We start from the raw sequence: 23953 nt of genomic DNA on the forward strand, positions 1-23953 counted from the left end.
GGTCCTACCTTTGGTGATTGACGTTGTTGGCCTGACAACCAAGGTCATTATTGATCTCCCCAGCTAGTGTAGGCTGTGAATTAGGAGCTAGTTTACCTCCCCCTCCTCTGTATTTGAATTGCAAATTTCTGAGGGCAAGACCCATACATTTCTTTTACTTTGCAACTTTGTCTACAGTGGGAGGTCAGGATGCATGGCTGACAATTTATTAGTGGGAATCACTGCTTTTCTCTATGCCACCTTGGAATTCCAAACCCTAAGATGGCTCTATTGGCTCATGAGAGTATCATCTCCTGAAGAGCAGGGTCTCCTCTTTCTTTACATCTCTGTCTCCCCATAGCTTAGCACAGTAAATGACATGTAGTAGGCACTTCAATAAATATCTGCTGAAGGGTTAAAAGTCAGCTGAATCCTAATGTCTTCTCTACCTCTGGACCTTTCAAGTATTAAGACCAGAAAAGGAGTCCAGGTTCCAAACATTTCATAGGAAAACAGTCGCAAAAATACTTAAAGAGAAGAAGCATTAACAGATGTGGTCTGACACCTTAGCTCTGGGTATCTCAGATGGTTTTTCCCCCCTTAGTAACTCAGGCCTCTCCATTCTTTCAGGCACTAGTAACTTGGTAGCTTCATCTCACTGACTCTTGGGGAAAATCTGGAGAACACAGTAGATTTTCCAAACAGCTGGTGTTGAAATAAGAAACTGAAGCCAAGTGCTGATGTGGCTGGGTGGGTGCATGAGGACCTCCCAAAGAAGTGTAAGATCTACAACACTAGAGGGCAGCTCTGGGCCCTCACCCCACAGGGACATGGGAGGCCCATGATGGCACCATCTACAGTCATCTGACTGAGCATTTATATATAGTTGAACCCTAGTGTTGAAAACCCTAAGGCAGCCAATGCAGTCGCACATCTTTAGATGGTGCTTAATCAATGCCTTTTGGGAATGACTATGGATAGTTCATTGTTTTTAGATAGCCCTGGTCTTTTCTAGAGTGGACTATTATTATCTGGTTTATTAACCATGTTGGCTTTGAATGGTGACATGGACAATGAAGCAGCTTCTGTTCGTGGACATAAGAAATGCCTCTTGAAGCATTCCAAACATCAGAAGACTATAACAAAAGCCCCAGTTCTTACCTACTTCTGAGCCACCAGATGTATAAATTTTGCCTTCTGCAGCACAGGCTGCTAGGCTATCTCGAGGTGCTGGAGGTCCCAGTTTGGAATACCAACTGTCTTTGACTACATTATAGCAATCCATCCGTTTTATAGGGAAGAGCTGAGAACCTCCCAAAATGTAAACTACGTTGTCCCAGAAGACACAAGCTGCATCTCTGCGCTTTTCAAAGGGGCAGCGGATGTCCGTCCAGCTATAGTCCTGTAATGGGAGAGAAGAAGATTCAGTTTGATGAGGGTCAGTGAACAATGTACAAGTTTATAAATTAACCCACACGATGTCATATGGAAAAGCCAAATAAAATCTTGCCCACGTCTAAGCACCCAATTTAAGCTGCAAGGATTTCTTGAGAATGGCTGTCAATTCAAGGGGTGGGGTCCCTACTTCCGTGTCTGAAGTAGATTTGGTGAAGAATCTTAGCTGTATCTAATGTAATCTAACCCACCCTGTTATCTCTTTATAATAATGCTCAAGGCAAGTGCAGTTTTGATGGTAAAAACATCTTCAGTTTTCTAATATAAATTTACTCCCATATCTTTTAACACCCCAATTCCTCTCCAATTGGTGAGGACCCTTGGAAGGTCACTGGAGAATAAAGAGAATTAAGCTGGCAAAAGCTGCACGATTGTCCTGAAGCTTGTCTTCACTTCCTCCAGAAGCTCCCTGCATGTGAGGCTGCCCGTCTTCAGGCTCTCCCCACTGCCATTCTCCACTGGGCTGCCAAGGGGACCTTCCTAAAGTACAGGTCTGATCATGTCACTCTCCCCCTCAATCAATTATCCTGGCTCCCTATTCCTTCTAGGATCAAATACAAAACCCTCTAGTGTGTTCAAAGACCTTCATAATCTGCTCCCCCATCTTTTTACACCTTATATCCCACCTAGTACTGACACTGGCCTCCTTCTTCCTTGAACAAGAGACTCATCTCCAGACTCCAGGTATTTTCCCTGGCTGTGTTCCATGTCTGGAATGCCCTCCCTCTTCATTTCGGCCTCATGGCTCTCTTCAAGTCTTCGCTCAAACTTGCCTTCTACAGCAAGCTTTTTTTTTTATCTCTTCATTCTAGTGCTTTCTCTCTGTTAATTATTTCCTATCTATCCTGTATATAGCTTGTTTATACATAGTTATTTACATGTTTTCTCTGCCATTAAACTGTGAACTCCTTGAGGGTAAAGACGATATTTTATATTTCTCTTTATCCCCATCACTTAGCACAGTGCCTGACATATAGTAGGTGCTTAATTTAATAAAAATTCATTTACCAACTGGATATTTATTAATAATTATTGTTTTAATTAATGTTAATAATAATAATTATCATTTCTGTAATGCTTTAAAGTTTGTAAAGCTGTTTAGACTGATTATCTTATTTTGTCCTCAAAACAATCTTGGGAGGAAAATATTTTTGTTGTGTCTACTTTACAATTAAGGAAACTGAGGCACACAGAGATTCAGTGACTTGCCCAGGGCCCCACAGCTAGTAAATATCTGAGGCCAGATCTCTAGTCTAGAGCTTTACCCACTGAACCACCTAGTTGCCTGTATCTATTTGATTTTGGAGATGATAGGGAGCCAATGGAAATTATTGGGGGGGGGAGGGGTGACATGGTTAGACCTATACTTCATGAAGACCACTCTGAGTGCAGGATAACAGTCTGGGCCATCCTTGCCATGACAGCACAGGAGATTCTTCCATCAGCTGTGACACCAAGAGATGTCTGTGGACTGGAGAAGTGTTGTCTACCTGGGGGGACTCCGAATGTTGGAGAATGGTGTCATGCACCCACACAATAATGTAAATGTTCTGAACCTTGAAGATCCTTATAAATGACATGTGACTTGATGCCTGTGTGATTACCCTAATACCTCAGATTTCCACAGCAGATGCTGCCCTTCTCTTGGCCCTGCGTAGAAGCCATCATCACAATCAGCCTAGGAAGCAGGGAGTGTGGAATTCTGGCTCTGAAGTCAGAAAGACGAGTTCAGATCTAGCCCCTGACACTTAACAGCTATATGTCCTTGGGAAAGTCACTTAACTTCTGTTGGCCTCTGTTTCCTCAGCTATAAAAAAGTGGGGCTGATAAGAGCACCTATCCCCCAGGGTGGCTGTGATATTACAGGAGATCTCTAAAGCCTTTGGAACAGTGCTACCATTATTTACCATTGTTAAGTCAGTGGAAAGAACCCAAGTGCTGGCCTGAAAGGCGGGGAGAGGTAATGCTCATGTCCTCCTAAAATCCACTTCTCATTCTAGTTTGGCTAAGGTAACCATGAGAAAAACAATGCAAAACCAATTTAATAAGGAGGGCATGTTGTTGACAAGGAGTTCTTCCATTCACCTGATTGAAAGCATTGATTTCTTTCCGGAGCCCACTATGAGCTAATATTTTTTTTTTAGACTCAACTAATGAAAGTCTCAAGACAACTCACCTATTTTCCAGTCCCCCACCACCACCCCACCCCCATCTCGACTTAGACTTTTCAAAGTTATTCAGAAGACCTGACTTGACAATTAAATATCATTGCAGGCATCTAGAAGCTACCAAAAGGTTTTCTTTGCCCATAAAATGTTTGGTTGCTTTTGGCCTAATCAAGGGTGATAATGTTATGGAAGCACTTTGAAAAATGTTTATGCAAATAGAAGATATTATTATCATTTATTATTCTTAGGGACCAAAGAGACAAATCATTCAGAACAGAGTTTGTATTGGAGGTTCAGTAATTCCCTGTGATCAAAGTAGAGGATGAACAGTTATCTGTAGAATGTGGCAATGCTGCAAAGACTAGAATTTAACTGATATGCTCTGCTAACCAAATGAAGCACAGGAAAATTATAAAAATATAATAATCAGGAGGAAGGCAAACACATTTACACTTACAACTTGATTTCTAGAAGCTCTCCTATATCTAGAGACTCCCAAGAGCAGAATCCTCAGTACATGGGTCACAGCTAAAGACCATAGGCTGGGATCTGACTAATCTGACACGAGCCAAGTGAAATGAAATGTTGTTGCTGAGTGGATTATTTCTCCATTAAAGAAAGATTGGAAATAATTCTCTGCTGAAAAAGCCACTAGAATGGAAAATCATTCGAAATGGAAATTTAGGAAATCCCTAAGGAAAATAAAAAAGAGAGAGGAGGCAGAAATGATGGAGGGAGGGGAGAAGTAGGAAGGGAAGAAGAAAGGAATTAAGGGTAAATCCTTAATTCCTCTCCTCACCCCAATTCTACAACTGTTGACATCTCTCTGTATTTGTGTTGAGGAGCTCATATTGTACATGAGGCAATGAAATAAAACATGTCAATATATGATCAAGTGGGTTGTGGCCTTGACTGTTGTAGGAATTAGGAAATGGGAAAAGTAACTGTGGCCTGTTGTTAGTCAGGGAAGGCACCATGGAGGCATCGTGAGCTTGGCCTTGACAAAAGGGTAGGACTCAGAGTGTCCGAGAGTGAGCAGATCTAAGATATGCAGGGAGCTAACTACCATGTACAACTAAAAGTTACTCCCCAATGGATGTGGCCAAAGGACATGAATAAACAGTCCTCGAAAGAACTGCAAACCACTGACCACCGTATAAAAGATTGCTCCAAATCACTACAAAGAATACAAAACAACACTGTTTCACTTCACACCCAGATAATCAGCAAAGATGACAAATGCGGACCTTACAACACTATAAAAATGCTTATTGTTGTTGTTGTTATTGTTAATTGCCAATGATGGCAAAGCTGTGGAAAGATTGGCACACTCATTTTAGCATGAATGGTGGAGTTTAAAATCAGACTGAAATTATGCATAGAAAATTAATAAAATGTCTACACCATCTAAACTAGAGATTTTATTAAAAGCATGTGCTTCCAGGAGATCCACAATATAACGGTCTCATACGTATCAAAATGTTTATAGTAGCATATTTTTTGTAGGAGCAAAAAACTAGAAAGATGACGTCCTTTTGAGTAGGGGATGGCCAAATAAATTGTGGTACATTAATCTATACTGGAGGTTTTTTACCTGAATATCACAAATAAACTATAGTGTATAATAGTTTTATAACTAATAAAAGTATTATCTTGAGGATAGGAATGGTCTTCCTGTCTCTGAATAGTTTTTTGGACCAGCTCCAAATGTTTTCAGCAAGGCCATAAAGACAAAGCCTGATGCTGAGAGCCTACTCCCCACGTCCACGGAGGAAAGGGTTAATGAGCAGCCACTGAGGAAGAATATGCCCACTTTGGGACTGAAGTCTTAGGAGTCTTAGGTCAGTGACAAAAGGCCTCTATACTTCGGGATACTGGAGGGGGCTGGATCAAATTAGGCTTAATTAACAACAGCATGCAAATGGGCCATTTCCCAGTGGTTAAAGATCAGCCAAAATAGCAAAGGGTCAAAGGGACTAGCTCCAGTTAATTACTAATTAAGAATCACAGCTAAGGCCATAAATCATAAAAAGCTCTTCCCTTGCCCCACTCTTTAAAGTTCTCAGTTTCTCAGTCCCTACAAGTCCAATCTTGAAGCACCTTGTCAAGGAGGCATCAGAAGCCAGGTCTTGCCAGTCTTTTCTGATCAGTTAGTTACTAAACAATGAATGGAAAGGGAAGGACGCAGCTATCTTCACCTTACCTACCACAGGACATTGCTATGAAATGACTTTTAAATTTGGCTTTGGATCAGCAAGAGACATTATGACCTATTAGCTTCAAGCAATTATCCTGATGCCATGAATCCCTTCCCAGTCACAGATGCTTTCAAGAGTGGCTCATCTACCAATGCCCAGCTCCGTGTGCCCAGCCTGGCTGGTTTTTGGCAGACAATGTCTTCAGTTTTTAGCACTGCTGCCTTTGATGGAGAGAGGCTTTTAATTAAATTAAATTTTTTTCCCCCATCTCTCATCAGGCAGCTTGTTGTATTAACAAAAATCTAGACAGCTGGAAATCACACAACTCTATTAAAGAACAGACATTGGTTCTGATTTCTTAAAATTTAAAAAAAAAATCCCCCAATTAGCTGATCGATACCACGTTAAAACTTTTGACAGAGCTGCAGTCAGGGTTTTCATGTGTATGTGTATGTATAATATGTACAGATGTGTATTATGTACACATTTATGCATTATACATGTATAATCAAATCCCAAAACTCCCTCACCCTGTAGAGATCCGTATGTTCCCTATGACTAAGCCTTCAAGCCTGGGCCCCAAGTGGTTGTTTTCATGACCCCAAGATCAGCTCTCTATGCACCATGCCAAGCAGCCCCCTCAAAAAGAAGGGGGAGATCTTTGCTGGGGTAAGGTTCATGGAGGATGGGAGCCTCAAGAGGCACCTTGCAGGGCTGGTTCAGTCTAAGTAGGTGAAAGAGAAGACCCAATGGGGTTCGTATACAGTTCGTATACACAGTGTAAAATTTCAAGTCATAAGAGGGAGCCTCCTTTCCCAAATCAGAGCTATGAGCCAGTACTTCCTCTTACTTCTCTGCAAAGGGGAGGGAACACTGCCTATAATGTCAAACTCTTCTGATATGTTGGCTATTTTGGCAGGGCTTTGTGCCCCTCCCCGCCCCCCCCCCCCCCGCTCTAATTCAGGGCTCTCCAGGAGAGGGGGTAGGCAAAACAATGGGAAATGTAAAGAATATAACAAAAGACAGAAATAAAAATTTATTTCTTAAAAAAAAGGCATGAGCCTTTTGTATTTGATAAAGTATGATTCACAAGAATCCCATAATTCTACGTTTCATATAGAAAAGGAAAGGTTTCATTAAAGACTGATGAAGAACCAAATCATAGATGGCTAGGGTACCAGGGATGACTGAATTTAAGGCAATCCCTTAGTCAGTGAAGGACTCTGCTGAATTTCACATTAATCGATCCTTAAGGGTCTACTGTGGTTCCTAATTGATAGTCCTGAGATGAGGTCATATAACTTCATGTAAAGCACTTGGTATAGCTATAATGTATTCTTTTTTTTTTTTTAAAGCAATAGGGGTTAAGTAACTTGCTCAAGGTTACACGGCCAGTTACTTCTGGGTGTGGTGCTAAGTATCTGAGCCCAGATTTGAACCCCAGGTCATCCCGACACTGGAGCCGGTGCTCTTACTCGCAGCTATAATGTATTCTAAGGCAGCTTGGTGGTGCCAGTGGTGGTGGTGACAGCCTAGTCGAAAGAGCACTAAGCCTAGAGTCAGGAAGACTTAAGTTCAAAACCAGTCTTGGATTCTTACCAGCTGAGTGACCCAGAGCAAGTTGCCAAAGCTCTGTCTGCCTCAGTTTCTCAACTTTAAAGTAGGTCTAATAATGACTCTGCCTTCCAGGGCTGTTGCAAAGATCCAATGAGATGTCTGCAGAGTAGCACAGAGCAGCACTCCCATGCTGACTGCCTCTCCTCTCCCCTCTCATTTGCTCTGCATGAATATACATCTGTTAAAAGGAAGGGTTCTTCTCTTGAGGGGGAGCAGTGATGAACACATTTTTTAAGAGAGTCGGTCTTTTTTTTTAATTGAAGGATACAGAAAGCAACACAGGAGGCACAAGCTACCTCATTCAAGTTAGGCGTAGTCTTCCTTAAAAAGTAATGCCCATGATAGGGGTCCACAATTTCTCATCTAATCCTCTTTCCTGTTCTTTCCCTATTGAATTTTTCTGTTGTTAATGATGGGGTTCACAATAAAAGAGTTCCAAAGATGCAAGCAGGGGTGACATTTTTTCCCTTTCATTTCAGGCTTTACCATACCCCTCCTCCCCCGACCCTGGCCCGCCCCTCTAATGCTCTGGGCCTAGTGGGAAGGGAGGGGGTGGTGGTGGTGGTTGCAAGAACAGGGGAAGACAAACACTTGGATCCCTGGGATCTTCAACAGGCCTGTGTCTTCTCCAGGGAGAAAGATGAGCCCACGTTCCTTTTTCTTTTCTGAATTCTGCTCATTAGCAGACCACGCAAAGGTCTTTGCCTCTGCTATTCATGTCAGGTTGGATTCAGGTATCAGCAGGCCTCCCTGTAGATTTCCAGACTTACATCTACACAGTAACTGGGGGAAAGGAGGGGGGAGGGAAGACCACTGACACTTGGTACTGGTTGAACAAACAATTCCGAGGGGAAAATCCAGCAGGCTTCAGAAAAATAACTATCGTCTGAACAAAGGCAGCATTTCAACTCAATCCAGTAACAGAATAATCACTTGCTTCTCTCTCAATACATAACCCTGCCCCACTGACTTTCACACAGTAATTAAAATAGAATTCTTTCACTCCTGTCAAGAACATTTACTACTGTCTTCTTTCAAAAAGAAATCTCTGGATATCAGCTTAAGGATTATTGGCCTACTTCCAGATAATTCAATTAAGGAAATGCTCCCTATTATTTCTTTAGTTGGAAACAGTCACTCCCACCCTTGGCTGGTATGGCTCAGGCATTCCTAAAATGGCTGTCAGCACACTGAATCTAGAATGTTTCTGTGACGGTCCTTATAGAAACAGGAACCAGCAGAGTGTAACCAACTGGCCAAACCTTCTATTTATGACATATTCTAACAGGTCTGGTGTACTCTAAAGCTCGTCAGAGAACACAGATTCAAATCTTGCCCGAGATGCTTACTGTGACCCTGGGCAAATATCACCCTCACTGGGCCTCAGTTTCCTCTATAAAATAAGATGGTCTGATTCCTTTCCAGCTTTACATCCAGGATCTTATGATACCTATAGATAATTTGTGCTTTGGAACATTCTTTTCAGTGATTTGTTATGAGACCAACTTGGTAAAAATAAAAACTTTCAGGATTTAGGTATTCAAAAGTGGACTGGCACAAAGGAATTCTAGTCCTCTGTGCTACAGGGGAAGTGGGACTACAGCTGAGAGTCTTCGGGGACTCGGTCTACACCCCAACCTCACCAGCGATCAGAGGCTCAGTGAGGAATTCCTTTCTTCCATGGCTCCAGAGAGCTTGAGGCCTATTGGTCTGTGGGGGAGTAGGAAGGGCAAAAGTTCCATTCCTCTTATAAACCACCAAGGAAAACACTATATCTCAAGAAGCCTTTGGAAATGTTCGCTTGCAACCCTAGGTCTGTGAATGATGAGTATTTCTTTCCAACTGAACAAAGAAATGAGTGAAAACATGGGGAAAAACACACAATTCAAAGTTCATCCCTTCAAACACATTTCCAGCCCTCCTGTCAGATTCTTGAACGATCAATTCTCACCTCCACAGCTTTCCAATCGCCCCCCCTGTCCTCTCCTGGCAGGCCAGCCTTGGCTAAGGAGCATTCTGACCCAAGGTAAAGCTGGATTTGGATTCTTCATACCAGTGAACCAGGTGGATAACCAGAGCAACTGAGATCACTTTTCTGGCCTTTCGCTTTCTCATCTGCAAAAGGAAGTTTCTCTATGGTTCCTTCAGTGCTATCCTGATTTTTACTTGATTCCTAAATGTTCTTTCCACCTGAAATTATATGTCAGCAGGGTCCTTGGCCTTTTGGTTCCTAATAAAGAGAAGCTTCACTGATGGGCCTTCTAATCCTACAGGGATGCAATTATTTCCAATAGCTTTATCCACACTGGAATTGAGACAATGGATATTAGTGGTCTGAAGAAACAGATATACAAGACCTGTGGACTATATGTAGCTTTATTTCTTTCTCCAAACTCCTCATTACCACTAAAAACCTCTCCAAATCTCATATATCATTTTTCATCCATAGCAATGTCCCCAAATGGTTGTATCTAAAGTTTGTTGGGTTATTCTCTGAGCATGTACAGGCAGTGCAAATGTTAATCAGCCATGAGCTCTGGGGGGCTGGGGGGAGACACCAATCTGTCCGGGTGTCAATTCTGCAGGGACCTGAAGAGATGGATTGCCTAGTGCTTAACATGCCACTACTAGAAGAAGCCCACTTTGTTCCTCATGCTGGAGGTTACAAAGAGAAAGAATAATGCGGAAATCCCACCTATGAAGTGATCTCTACGGGAGGGAACAGTGGGGGAGGGGAGGAAAAACCTAAATAGCTTTATTATATGGCAATAATTCCCAATTAATTGTTGGCTGTTAATGAGGTCACACCGACTGAAATGGTGGCACCAGAGAAATGTTTGGACAGATACTGACCAGCTGATGCCCTCATCAAGAGGGTGCAAAAGGGTGTGGGGGGGATCTAATAATGGTCTCCCACATACCCATTCCATCTCACTGTTTTATCTACTTTGGGCCTCGAGGCTGCAGGTTCCCCACCCCTGCTTTGGGTAAACACAGCTGTAAGTACAGATGAAAACCATAGACAAGTTTGGAAATATCACTGAAGAAAAGGAGAAAGATCTGGAGAAACTCACTCATTCATTCACTCAAATGATGCCCACAGATGTCTGCTCTGTGCCAAAGCTCTGGCCTGAACCCTGAGTGGAAGGGGAGAGAATTTAGTTACCTTTGGATTGAAATATCTACAGGACTGTGGTTGGGATCCTCCAAACAGGGCAATCCGATACTCATGTTTTTTCCTTCGAGGCCGTGTGCCGTCTACCAATTCTTCTCTATCCTCTGGGGATAGCAGATGGTACCTCATTCCACCTAGAGAAAGATGACTATTTACTGCTAAGAACTTCATATTTCTGAACTCTTTGAAAACCTACCATTGTAGCTATAATGTTACATTTCCTCACATAACTTCTTAATAGTTTTCCTCTAAAACTGAAGAAGGGAATGTAGCTGAATTAGAGTCTGCCTCCACCCTCTGAATCAGACTCTGAACTGGAGAATACTTTGGGGGCCATCTAGTCCAACTCATAATAAGACTGCCCTCTCCAATATCTCCAACCAGGGGGAAGCCAACCTTTGCATGAAGACCCCTGGATGGGAGGGGGGTGTGTGGCGGTAGCCTGTTACCTCCCCAGCCTGCAGCCCACTCCACTCTGGACAGCCTGATTGTTAAAACCTAACCTTGCCTCATTGGAAGCTTCTCCCCTATTCTGTCTTTCACAATAGTCCTCCAAATCACATGCCTCTGGAACTTCTCTGGCCCAACAAACACCATTCCTTTAACTGATCCTTCTATAACATGGCCTCTTCCATTTGTTTCCTACAATCTTCTGGAGAATGCCAAAAGTAGCCAAGTAATCCCAGGTCATTGCTTTAAGAATCTGAGGATGTAGTCAGGCCTGGTGACCAAAGGGAGGCAGCGAGATGCTCTTTGTATGTCACTACTGCTCCGTACTTAATGAAATGAATTCAAGCCATTAATGAAAGGTCCAATACTTTGGCCCCATAATGAGAACATGGGACTCACTGGGAAAGACCCTGATGTTGGGGAAAGATTGAAGGCAAAAGGAAAAGGGGAGGGCAGAAGATGAGATGGATAGAGAGGACTACGGAAAGAACGAATGTGAACTTGGGCAGACTTGGAGAGACGCGGGAAGATAAAAGTGTCTGGCACGCTGGGGTCAAAGGGGTCATGAAACAGACACGACTGGAAGAGTGAGTGCCACCACTGCTCATCTCCGCTTCTGAGGCGCTATTCTGACAAGACTCCATTTTGCTTCTTTTAATTTATCCTCTGACACCGTTGCCTCCAAATTCTGTCCATCTTCTTTTAAAAGCTCATCTGTTCTCTCTGTATAGTCTACATTGGTCTCTTTAGACCACTCCTTCCTTTTCTTATCAGAGTTGTTTCTTTGTATCATCATAATTTCATCCTCAAGAGCTCCATATTCCTTCCCGGGCTGAGTTCCTCCACAGCACTTCAATCTAGGGGATCCCACCTAAACTTTCTGGGAAGCCTCTGAAACTCTGACTACTGGTTTTGTCCTTCTCTCTATAACAAATCCCAAGACTGAATGTTCACTTGCCCCCAGCAGCAGTGCCTCTTGATTGTTGGGAATCTAACCCAGAAGAGCAGCTGCCCAAGTTGGGTCCTCTATGGCAGGTGCCCTCCTTTGGGCTGAGCTGCCATGCCAGGCATGTGACCTGTTTGCCTACAGCCCTCTATTTACTCTTTCTTTCCAGATGGCTTATAGCTTATTCTGATGAGGATAGCCTCTCTGTTTCCACCACTGTTGACCTTCACCCAAATGCTCTCCACCAGATTTCCAATGTGACTCCACACTGCCCTCTTGTCTGACCCTTTAATGGAATAAGGTTTCCCCTTCTAGAGACATCTGCCAGGTTTCATTGACATCACTGACAGGGCCAGATTGGTTCCCCTGCCATACTCTGCACTTGTTGCCTATCTGCTTTGGTCTCAATACAGGGTTGGATGGACACAAGCAAGGCCAGCATCGTTGTACTCCTAGCCTGAGGGGCAGAAGGGGGAGCACATACATTAAGAGGCAGAGCCAAGGTGGTGGGAACAGAAGACTGCTGACTTTTTCTTCTTGGCACCCTGCTCCAGTCAGTGGGAAATAGCAGCTCACTCCCTTGTTGGCAGCCTCGGAACGGGAGAGGAGATTATTTGGGCAAAATATTTTTTCTTGATTCTCTCAAAATGACAGTAGAGAATGAAAAAAGTAAGTTGGTAACAGAAGTTTCAAGGTGGAAGGAACTCCAGGGTTCATCTAGTACAAACTCTTCTTTTGGTTAGATGAGGAAACAGGTCCAGAGATGAGGTGACTGGCCAACAATCAAAAACTGGCAAGTTAGGTACGCTGGAGAGCTAGTATTTAAACCCAGGTCTTCTGATGATTTCAAATCTTCCAGTAGAGGGAATTCAAGCCTTCCAGTAGAAGGAGTTTTAAAGTGATCTGAGCAAAAAATTGATTACTAATACAGTGTATTTGAAGCTGTTGAATGTGATGGCCCCAAAACCTGATCTTAACCATTTCAAATATCTCATAATCAAAGTTTAAGACACACTGGTGAAGAGTACAATCATCCAAATACTTGAAAAAGACTTCTAAAAAAGGCCCACATTCCACTGCTAATAGGGCTCATTTAATTTGATAAATTACACAATGCTTTTTGTTCTAAATGAGCCAACCTCTGCGAAATTTTAGTGGTACAACTCCAGTGCCAAGAAATGCTATCCAATGCCTCTTATAGCCTAGAAACCCCTGGAGACATGACCGACTGTCTAATAACCTTGATGTTCTGTACAAAGCATCTTGCTGGCATTCAGACCAGTGGTACACAACTGCCTGAAAATACCTATTTAAGGAAAAACCAAAGACCACCTCGAGTATCCATTGGCCACAGTACACTCATAATACTCATTTGTAGACTGAACTGACAAGTCACTTCATCAAAAAGTATTTTAGGAAAAAGAATAACAAACAGGGCTAATCTCTTGGATGTTTTGAAGGTTATAGAGGCCAAAGAATTCTTCAGGCCACAATTTATATTGAATTAATTACTTAGTTACACATAAATTTATCACTCCATGTATCAGACTAGAAGTTCTTTGAGAGTAGGGATTACAGTATTCATTGTATTTGTAGCCTCAGCACCTAGTACAGTTTCTGACATAGTGTATCAGGGGTGGGTAACTTGCAGCTTGGAGGCCAAAGATTCTCCACCCCTGGTAGATCTTAATAAATGCTTGCTGAGTGATCGACAGATAATGCAAACTTCAAAATTCTGAAGCCACCAAATAAGCCAGTAGTTTGTCTATTTCTTTACACAGGATGAAAAAATAAAGTACTATAAAGACTGTAAGGGTAAAACCTCTATTGAGAGCTTTTGAATGTTAGGTCTGTTTATGTGGACTATTTATTACTTGGTTTATTAGTATGAGAAAATTCTAGGACTGTACAAAAAAAAGATCTCTCCTTAGGAAGAATGAGATAAACTATCTCACTTAAAAGAGGAATGGAAGGAAAAAAATGGGAGGGAAGGGGCAGGCAACTTTTGAATTTTACTCTCATTGGAACTAGTTCAAAGGAAAGAAAAAAACATGTATATACATATATACACACATATATGTATGTGTACACACACACACACACACACATACCCCCCTTCAGTTGCATATAGAAATCTATCTCACCCCACGGAGAAGTAGGAGGGAAGGGGATGTGAGAAAGTGAGAGAGGGGGTGATAAAAAAAAAAGATGGCAGATTAAGGGAGGCAGTAGAAAGAAGTAAAACAGACTTTTGAGGAGGGACAGGGTAAAAAGGAGAAAGAAGGGTAAATAGAAGAAATTAGGATGGAGGGAAATACACAGTAATCATAACTGTGAATATGAATGGGATGAATTCACCCATAAAAGGGAAGCTGATAGCAGAATGAATTAGAAATCAAAATCCAACAATACATTATTTACAAGAGGCACACTTGAAACAGAAAGACATATATAGTGTTCAAATAAGGGGCCGGAGTAGAATCTATTAGGTTTCAAAATTCAAAGAGATGAATTAAAAGAGATAATGGGGAAATGATATTTTGGTAACAGGTACCATGGACAATGAAATAGTATTTTAAAAAATTACGGCAAGTTTCTCTGATAAAGGTGCCATTTCTAAAATATAAAAGGAATTCAGTCAAATTTATAAAAATAAGAGACATTCTCCAGTTGATAAATGGTCAAAGAATATGAACTGGCAGTTTTCAGAAGAAGAAACTAAAGCTATCTATAGTCATAGGAAAAAAAAGCTCTAAATCATTATTGATTAGAGGAAGGCAAATTAAAACAACTCAGAGGAACTACCTCATACCTATTAGCTTAGCTAAGATGACAGAAAAGGAAAATGATAAATGCTGGAGGGGATGTAGAAAAGCAGGGACACTAATGTACTGTTGGTGGAGCTGTGAACTGATCTGATTATGGAGAACAATTTGGAACTATGCCCAAAGAGCTATAAAACTGTGCATACCCTTTGACCCAGCATTGCCATTACTTGGTCTGTATTCCAAAGAGATTAAAGAAAAAGGAAAACTACCTGTATGTACAAAAATATTTATAGCAGTCTTTTGTATGTATGTGTGGTGGAAAAGAATCTGAAACTGAGGAGATGCCCATCAGTTAGCAAATGACTGAATAAGTTACAGTATATGATGGGGACAGAATACTATTGTGCTATAAGAAATGATGAGCAGGATTTTTTCAGAAAAAACCCGGGAAGACCTACATGAACTGATGCAGTCAAGTGAACAGAATCATATCACCGCACATAGCAACATTGTAACAATGATCAACTGTGAAAGACTTAGAGCTTCTCTATCAAGACAATAATCCAAGATAATTCCAGATTCACGATGAGAAATACTATCCACCTCCAGACAAAGAACCTCTTAGCAGAAACTGAAGCATAATTTTTTCACTTTCAAAGAAAAAAGAAAAAGATCTCTCCTTGAAGGCGCTTCAATGAATTATGAGATGTCTGACCTATTAAAAAAAATAGCTGTTTTAGTACCCCTGCTATTTGTAGGATGATCAGAGAAACAGGAAGAGGTACGTACTGCTTTTTACCAAAAAATATTGTAGTCATTGCAATGGAAGCTGCACATGGACCCGCCATATACAGACTGGAAATGAGTTCTTTTTGAGGACCTTAAAAGGAACCAGAGCTAGAGGGGGGACACAGAGCCACAATAATGAACAGCACAATTCTTTGGCAATCTTATCACTTCATTCTATATCCTAATGCACTTCTCTAAGTCAAGAAGCCAGAAAAGAGCCTGTATTTTTTTCCATCAGTGGGCCTGTTTCCTTCTACACATGGCAAAAATTGGGCTATAAGAGTCATTACTTCAGTTTCTGGCCCTACCACCTATTACTTCTTGCTAGGGTCCCACAGTGACTCGCTCCTCTGGGCTGGTGCCCAGAGCATGCCTGTAACCTAGCTTTTTGCCTTCTCTGCTCCTGCTCCAAGGAGATGGGGTGCCACTCAAGAACCACATGACACTGGAGCAACGAAAGTCTCCTTTACACATCTTCCGGGACAGCTAGGGGGCACCACGGTGCATATAGGGCTGGGCCTGGAGTCAGGAAGACTCAAATGTTCAAATCTGAGTTCAAATCCAGCCTCAGGCACTTACTTGCTGTGTGGCCCTGGGCAAGTCTCTAAACCCTGTTTGCCCCAGTTTCCTCGTCTGTAAAAAGGAGCTGGAGAAGGAAAGGGCAAACCACTACAGTATTTCTGCCAAGAAAACCCCAAATGGGGTCATGGAGAATGGGGCACGACTACAAATGACTGAACAACATCAAATCTTGGGTCTCTAGTCCTAGCTGAGTGTTGGGTGAATTGTCAACAGTCAGTGTTCTGTTATCTGCCATCCTCCAATCCCTCAGTCTTTGCAGATAGCCTCTGCTCTCACCGTATCAGGGCATTAGATAGCTGCTCTGTGAGTTTTCAGCCTCCCACTACATCCCAACCCATCCATCTCTGCAGCTCCAATGACCTGCTATTCCAATCTCAGATGTCACCTTTGGTCATTTTTATTGTTTGCTCAATTCCACTCCTTCCTGACTCCATCAATTGTCCCTTTTTGTGTGCATGACTTTAGTTTCTCCCTCTTCATTACCTCCTTCCCTTTTGCCTCTTAAAATGTAAAGACTCTTTTATCCTAAAAAGTCCTCCCCTTGAGATCTCAGTAGCCACTTGGCCTAGGTAAACTCTCCTCTCATTAACAGCACCTGCAGAGCAGGGGGCATCTGACGGTCAGCCTTCCCCCTTTCCATCTCTCCTTCTGAGTCCTATGCCCACTCTGGCCCTAAGTCAGCCCATCCAATGGTATTTTCTCATTCTTCTTGGTTTCTCTGTAGCATCTGAAATCGCTGCCCATACCCTTCACCTTGATTCTCTCTTCCCTTGGTTTCCATGACACTTTGTCACCTTGGTTCTCCTTCCATTATACTATACCTTCTTCTCTGGTTCCTCTTCCTCACTTCACTTCACCTCCTCAATGCAGACACTCCCATAGGCCCATTTATTAACACACCCTCTCCTCTGACTGCCTCACCTCCCACCTCCAGCTATCACCATCATGCGAATGATCTCCCGAATCCAGCTTCTCTGTACAGCTCCAGATGTGGCTGTGGCCTTTCTCTACCCAGATGTCTTACACGATGCTCAGTTTGTCCAAAACAGAGATGGCTCTGTCTGTCCTCCTGACTTCCCCAGTCACGTGACCACCAAACGATACTTCTGGTTGTTGTCTACCAGGCTCTGGAGTCCCTTAATCCTTCTCGCATCCAGCATCTTCCAACTCTGTCTTCTCCTTTCCACTCACACTGCTATCAGCCTGGTTCAAACTCCCACTGCCGCTCCAGTGTTCTTCATGCCTATAGTCTCTTAGCCTATCCTATACACTCTTTACCAGACAGAAATATCTAAAATACAGCTCTGATCAAAACATTCTCTCGTACAAAAACATGCAGTGGCCACTACTGCTGAAGAGGCTTGTTTCCTTAGTCTGGGGCCAAGGCCCTTTAAAGCTTCCTAGCCTTAGCTCTTACCAATCCTCTACACACAACCTACTGCCCAGCCCAACTGGGCCATTCTTTGCCCTGTACTTTCCCAATCTCCATGCCTTTAGTTACCCTATCCCCTCTGTCTGTGATAGCCTTCCCTAACAGCTTCTCTACTAATGTAATATTTATCTATCCTTCAAGGCCTTTCTCAAATTCCACCTCCCTCAATGGTGTCCTCCTACTCCCACTAGCAGAGAGCAATCTTCCCCTCACCAAGCACTTTCACATTCCACTGTGCATTAGACTTGTTATGTGTACATACAAGTTATTTCTCTCCATTGGAATGTAAGCTCCTTGAGGGAAGGCACATATTCAATAAATATTAATTTAATGAACAGAGAAGAACAAGTTGGTTAAACGGCTTAGCTTATAGATGGATATGAAGGCAACTTACTTACTTATCACCATTTTAAGGCACTCGGGATTGTCCTGAATTAGTGGTTCAGCTTGTACCGTTTTACTTAAGAAATTCTTTGATATGAGAGGAAATCTGACTTTAGCAAGAATATCAACCATGAATGACTGCCGGTTGGGTTCATCGTATTTCAGCCACCTGACTGCAGCATCATAGACCTGAGGCCAGAAAAGAACAATGATAAAGCACAGTCAAAGTCCTGATGGGGCAACACTATTTCCCAGCTGGTTTTGCTGGCCCCCGCCAGCACATGTGGGAGACTGGGGCGTCACAGAGGACCTGGAGCACTCAGGTGATAGCTTCCTATTTTGGACGACTTTATATACAAGTACTTGTAAGATGCTGGTCACTACAAGTAAATCTAGTCTTGTCCTGAAAGAAAAAGACTTGTGTCATCAAACCGCAAAAGCATTCTGGCATATCCACCAAACTCTCAGCTCCTAGTCTTCTCCAGCAGGGCCTTCCTTGGAAGCTGGTGTTTTTAAGGTTAGTAGGGCCACCAATGATACTTGGCCTCCCTGGAATTCAGCTTTCTCATCTGTAAAATGGGGATAATAATACCTTCTAGGAATACTGTCAGGATCAAATGGAAATGTGCACAAAGCGTTTTGTAAATCTTCAAGTGTGAAATAAATGTCAGCTACAATGATGAGCATAACTTTTGCATTTATCTATACATCCCATCTTTGAGGAGGTTGTCTCTCAAGGTCCCTGTAATTGAAATAAAATCACATACTGATCTCCAAACCAAAGGTCACTTATTGTGAATTGATAAGTCATTTTTAAAAATAATGAAAATAACCATGTGCTCTTCCTTAAACAAAATCCAAGAGGCAAAAATTCTACTCAATGAAAAACTTCAATTAGAATGTGTCAATTCATATTATATATATATTTTAATCTTCAGTGCAGATACTTTAAATAGAATTCTCTAAAATGCATTTAAAATATTTGCATCACAAAAAGATCAATGTGTACCCAGCCTTTTCAGAACAATTCTATTCCTTAAAGCAAGGGCACCGTATTTAACACTTTAATCAAAAGGGTATACTGGCCATCATCAGCTGGGAAAAATCTAGAAAACAAGTAACACTGTGTGATGGAAAACCACTCCCCAGGGCATGTCCCATATAAATGTGCACTCCAGGTTTCCAAGAGAAAGGAGGCAGAAAAGAGGCCTCAGAGAGAACCTGTTGCCAACAGCAGACGCACAGAACAGAGCTTCCTCCTGGGGCCTCCCAGCATCATCTTGGCATGTGCGTATTCCAGTATGGGCATGTACTAGCCCTACGGCCCCAGGAAAGCCACTCTCCTTCTCCAGGCTTCATTCTCCTCAGGTACAAAAGGGAAATAACACTATTTACATTTTCACCTAGGATTGCTGGAAGGAAAGTGCTTTGTAAACGAAGTGTCTAGGTATCATTTTAGTATTTGTATAGCCCTCCAAGGCTGGCAAAGCACTGTCCATATACTTTCTCATTTGATCCTCATAACAGGCCTGGGATGTAGGTGCTATTATTAGCCCCATTTTATAGAAGAATAAACTGAAGATGGGAATGGTTAAGTGACTTGTCCAGGATCACACATCTCATTAAATGTCTGATGCTAGATTTGAACCCAAGTTTTACTGACTCCAAGGTCATTGCTTTGTCCACCGTGGCACCAAGCTGCTCTGGGAAAAACAACAGCTACATTTACAATTCTGTACCAAATGACCTCTAATCAGGCCTTCTTCTAGTCAAATTCAGGTCTTTAAAACTCATTTCTCCCACCATTTCTCATGCCTTTGGAATATCTTCCCCTTATGGCCACTGCAACACAGAACCAATCTTTCCCTATCTCTCCTTTTCCATATGCTCATCTTATCTGCATTTTGATATTTACTAAATGCTTTGATGGGGAATTGGTGATCAAGGCCCCAGAACTGATCCAGTAATGTTCAGTACACAGGACCCTCTCTCCTCCCTCAAAATGATGTCAGAATCTCACCTGATCCTCTGCTCTCACAGTCAAGGTGTCCTGGTTTAGAAGGTGGGTTACACGTTTGACATCGAGCTGCAGGAACTCATCTGTTTTGTAAACTTCAGTGAAATGCTGATGAATGAAGTCATCGGCTGTAGCCTTCAGTTCAGGGCAGTCAAGGCACTCAGCTAGAACACTTATACCTACATGCAGCAGGGAAATGAAAAAGATAAAGAAAAACAACCAATGAGCTACATTCAGAAATAATGAAAGCACTGAGAAATTGAAACTGGCTTAAGGAAAATTAGGCCAGCATCGATCAATTTCAGAGATTCAATTTTTCAAAGCAAAAAAAGGGGGTCAACCTTCTTTTAAGTTTGTCTTAAGCTCATGTTAAAACAAACAAGTAAAACTTGGATTCAGAGATAAATAACAGATCTTAAGTTTAGTCCCAGCCGTGACACACTATCCAGAGGATGGGTAAGAAATGTCTGGTTCCCATTGGTTAACTTTGCTATTTTAATATCTCTAAGCAAAAATTTAATAAAGGAGAAAAAAACTCTTATTTTTAAAGAATGTTTTCAAATCAAAATGCTTTTATTAGTCCATCAACAAGAACAAACATGCCAGATACTGTGCTAAGTTCTGAGGACAGGAAGAAAAATGCAAAACCAGTCCCTGTCCTCAAGGAGCTCACATTCTAATGGAGGAGACTTTGGTTGAAATGAATTGGATTTAATGTACCCATGGCATCCCTCTCACCCATGCTACCTATTGATTACTGATAATGGATTAAAACAGAAAAGTCCATAATAAGTGCTTCTCAGCCCAACTTACATGTAGTGTGGTAGCCTTCTAACCCTCTGCCAATATTTTAGCAATGAACTACAAGGGGCACTGGGCAGTGGTATCTAAAAACACACCATTAATGGAGAAAACATTAGAGTGGTTTGGAGGGGAGGACAGGCGGAAGAAAGGAGAGTATGAATATGTGAAGGTAAATATAAGGGAACAAACAAATGAACTTTTTGTGAAAAAGGGGGCTCCTGGTTATATAATGAAGGTACTGCTTGCATAAAAGCAGACCATCCACAGAAGCACTCAAGAATTGGTGTCATTATGGGAGAGCCTTGCACCAGAATATCATTCACATGCACACACTCGCAGTCACATATATTTACAAACACAGTGACACACACTCACAGTCACACATACCATTTCCAATCACTATTGACCAGAAGAAGTAGAAACTAAAAATATGTATGTAGGCTTAAATGTAATTTCTGGGCCTCCAAACATAACACTCAAAAAAGAATCCCTTACTCTCTCTGTAAATTGCAAAATAAAATAATAATGCTGGCCAGAGTCTCCCAGTGGCAGCTTTCTCCTTACTACAATTCATGGATGGGCACAGGAAGAGAAACTATTCCTTAACCAGCTGGCTCCAGGGATGCTGAAAGGGGATTGGGCCAGCTCAAAGAATGACAATATCAACTACAACTAAAACCCTCAGGACATGGAGGAAGAGAGTTGCTGCAACTAGTATTTATTTTAAGTGTCTACTATGGAAAACGTCCCTACCCTTTGACCCAAAGATTCCACTAACAGGCTTAGACTACATGGAGGCCAGTTAGAAGACAGTCCTCATCTGTACCAAAATACTGATAGCAGCATTCTTTTTTTGGTGATAGCAAGTGACTGGAAACAAAGCAGATGCCCATCAGCTGAAAAATGGCTAAACACAGATGGTCCGTGAATGTAAAGGGATGTGACTGGGCTGTAAGAAATGATGTGTGTGATGAGTACAGAGAACTATGGGAGGACCTCTATGAACTGATGCAGAATGAAGTAAGGAGAACCTTGAGAAATAATCTATACAATGACTACAATCATGTAAATGCAAAGTGCTGCTACACACACACACACACACACAAGTCACAAATGGCACAAAATTATAAAGAACAAGCCTGGTTGAAAGAAGAGATGTGAGGGGCCCTTTGGCAGAGGTGGGAGGTCCACAAGTGTGGTACATCGCATCTATTTGCAGACTTCTACAATGTATAGATCAATTAGGGTAGTTTTTTTCTCTTCTTTTCAAAAAATATTATTTGTTATAAGGTATAGCTCTGAGAGGGAAAAGGAGAGAGATTCTAGGAAAAAATTGGTGCTATTAAAAAAACCAAAAATTTATATTGAAAAAAGAATCTGGGGGCAACTAGGTAGTGCAGTGAATAGAGCACTGGCCCTGGAGTCAGGAGGTCCTGAGTTCAAATCTGGCCTCAGACACTTAACACAAGAACTAGCTATGTGACCTTGGGCAAGTCACTTAACCCCAACTGTCTTCCAAAAAAAAAAAGAATCTGCTTTGGGTAAGTTACTACCAAGAATGTTAACTAAGAGCTACATACCTTAAGCAAGAATATGAAATTATAAGATATAGAGATGAAAGGAAGGAAACAAGCATTTATTAAGAACTTATTATGTACCAGGCAATGAGCTAATCTTGGAAGGGAACTTACAAACCACGTACTTTCATCTCCTTATTTGATATATAAGAAAAATGGAGCCCAGAGGTGATAGAAACTTGCCCAAAGTTCCACAGAGAATACCAGGGGCAAAATTTGCATCCACATCCTCTGCCCCTGGGGTCCATGCTCTTTCTGTCCTAGCATGTTGCCTCCAAATATCTCTAGTAGAGAATTAGCCTGGATCATAGTGCCTGATGGTGGCGGATGGTGAAAACAAATTCTTTGTTGTTAAAGGAACCCTTAAGTCTTCTTGCCCTAACAGCCATCCCCAAGTGTCCTGCTGCTATCTGCAGCTCTTCTCTGAGGTTCACTCAGTTTCTTCATTTGTGAAATGAGGGGAGTGGCCCACAGGAGCTTTAGGATTCTAGTATTCTAAGACTCTTGAAATTTGGATTCTGTAGATGCTCACTCTGCAAAAGACCGAAGCTCTATGCATTAGGCCCCGTGAACCATCACCACTCATTCAGGCAAAGAGAAATAATGCTCCTTACAAGCAAACATTTCAAACAGTAAAAATAGCAACCACATTTTTTTCTTTCTTTGTCTTTTTGTGTTCAAAGATTTCTGATTCAACAAAACACAGGAATCTCTTCCACCACCCTCTGGCTTGGCTCCTGGATATACAGGCAACACAAATAAGTCATGTTCACATTTGTCCAGGATTCCACTTTAGCCAGATGACTCTAGTCTCAGCATGGCTGTCTCCACAACGTCGCAATACTGGCCCTCTACCTGAGCAAGGACATGCAATTGATAAGCGGGAGAAAGGAGGAGGCTGAGCTGGGTGGAAGGAGCCCTACTAGGTCCGGCAGCCCATAAGAAAAAGTAATCACTTCCAATGAATTAAGCTCACAAGATCACTCAGACTATTTGTACAAGAAGAAAATCAACCTCAACCTTAGATTCCTCAGCTTCACATTTCAAGCCTTCCACAAGCTGACTGCTATCGTTCTAAACTTATTTCATATTATTCCCCTTCACAAATTCTCTGTTCTCATTATCCTGAGTTCCTCATTTATATATCCCTGCTCCCTTTAAAGCCCAGCTCAAGTACTGTCTCTTCTACAGGAAGAACACCTTCTTGACCCATACTCACAGCTATGAGCATTTTCTCCCTTTTGAAACTACTTTACAGTAACACCAGTTTCAGGAGCCTCACCTACTGAGAGTTACTGTATCTTTCAGAGGCTATAGGATCTTGAAGTTAGTTTGTCATTCTTTGCGGAGATAATTTTTACTTTCTTTCTGTTGAGTTACTTGTCATGGCTTGAGAGAGAATGATTACCTCTGAATCAGGTACAGAGAGAACCTCTTTCTTGAGAGAACTATTTTAACTCTATCTTAGAAGGAAAATACAGAAAATATTTGAGAAAAGACTTTAATTGGTCTCCTGAGAGAACTAAATGGTATGACTGTGTTTCCAGAACCGAGAAGTCAGCAGTTGCCCTGATGGTGAAAGTTGACAGGTTATGACCTTTCTCACAGATGA

General features: G+C 42.0%; 1 protein-coding gene across 1 annotated transcript in view; it reads right to left on the reverse strand.

Annotated features, from left to right (window-relative positions):
• KLHL7 (kelch like family member 7) overlaps positions 1–23953 on the reverse strand; it is a 53782-nt gene that overhangs the window by 8474 nt on the left and 21355 nt on the right. The window contains exons 5-8 of the mRNA XM_069088724.1: positions 19964–20139; positions 17958–18132; positions 10584–10726; positions 1141–1381 (exon numbers count right to left, since the gene is read on the reverse strand). Of these exons, the coding sequence (XP_068944825.1) occupies positions 1141–1381; positions 10584–10726; positions 17958–18132; positions 19964–20139 (735 nt within the window). The remainder of the gene's footprint in view (positions 1–1140; positions 1382–10583; positions 10727–17957; positions 18133–19963; positions 20140–23953) is intronic.

Source organism: Petaurus breviceps, unplaced genomic scaffold (assembly GCF_028583685.1).
Source record: "Petaurus breviceps papuanus isolate PSGF00001 unplaced genomic scaffold, PetGlider_PUasm1.0 185, whole genome shotgun sequence".
Taxonomy (NCBI): domain Eukaryota; kingdom Metazoa; phylum Chordata; class Mammalia; order Diprotodontia; family Petauridae; genus Petaurus; species Petaurus breviceps.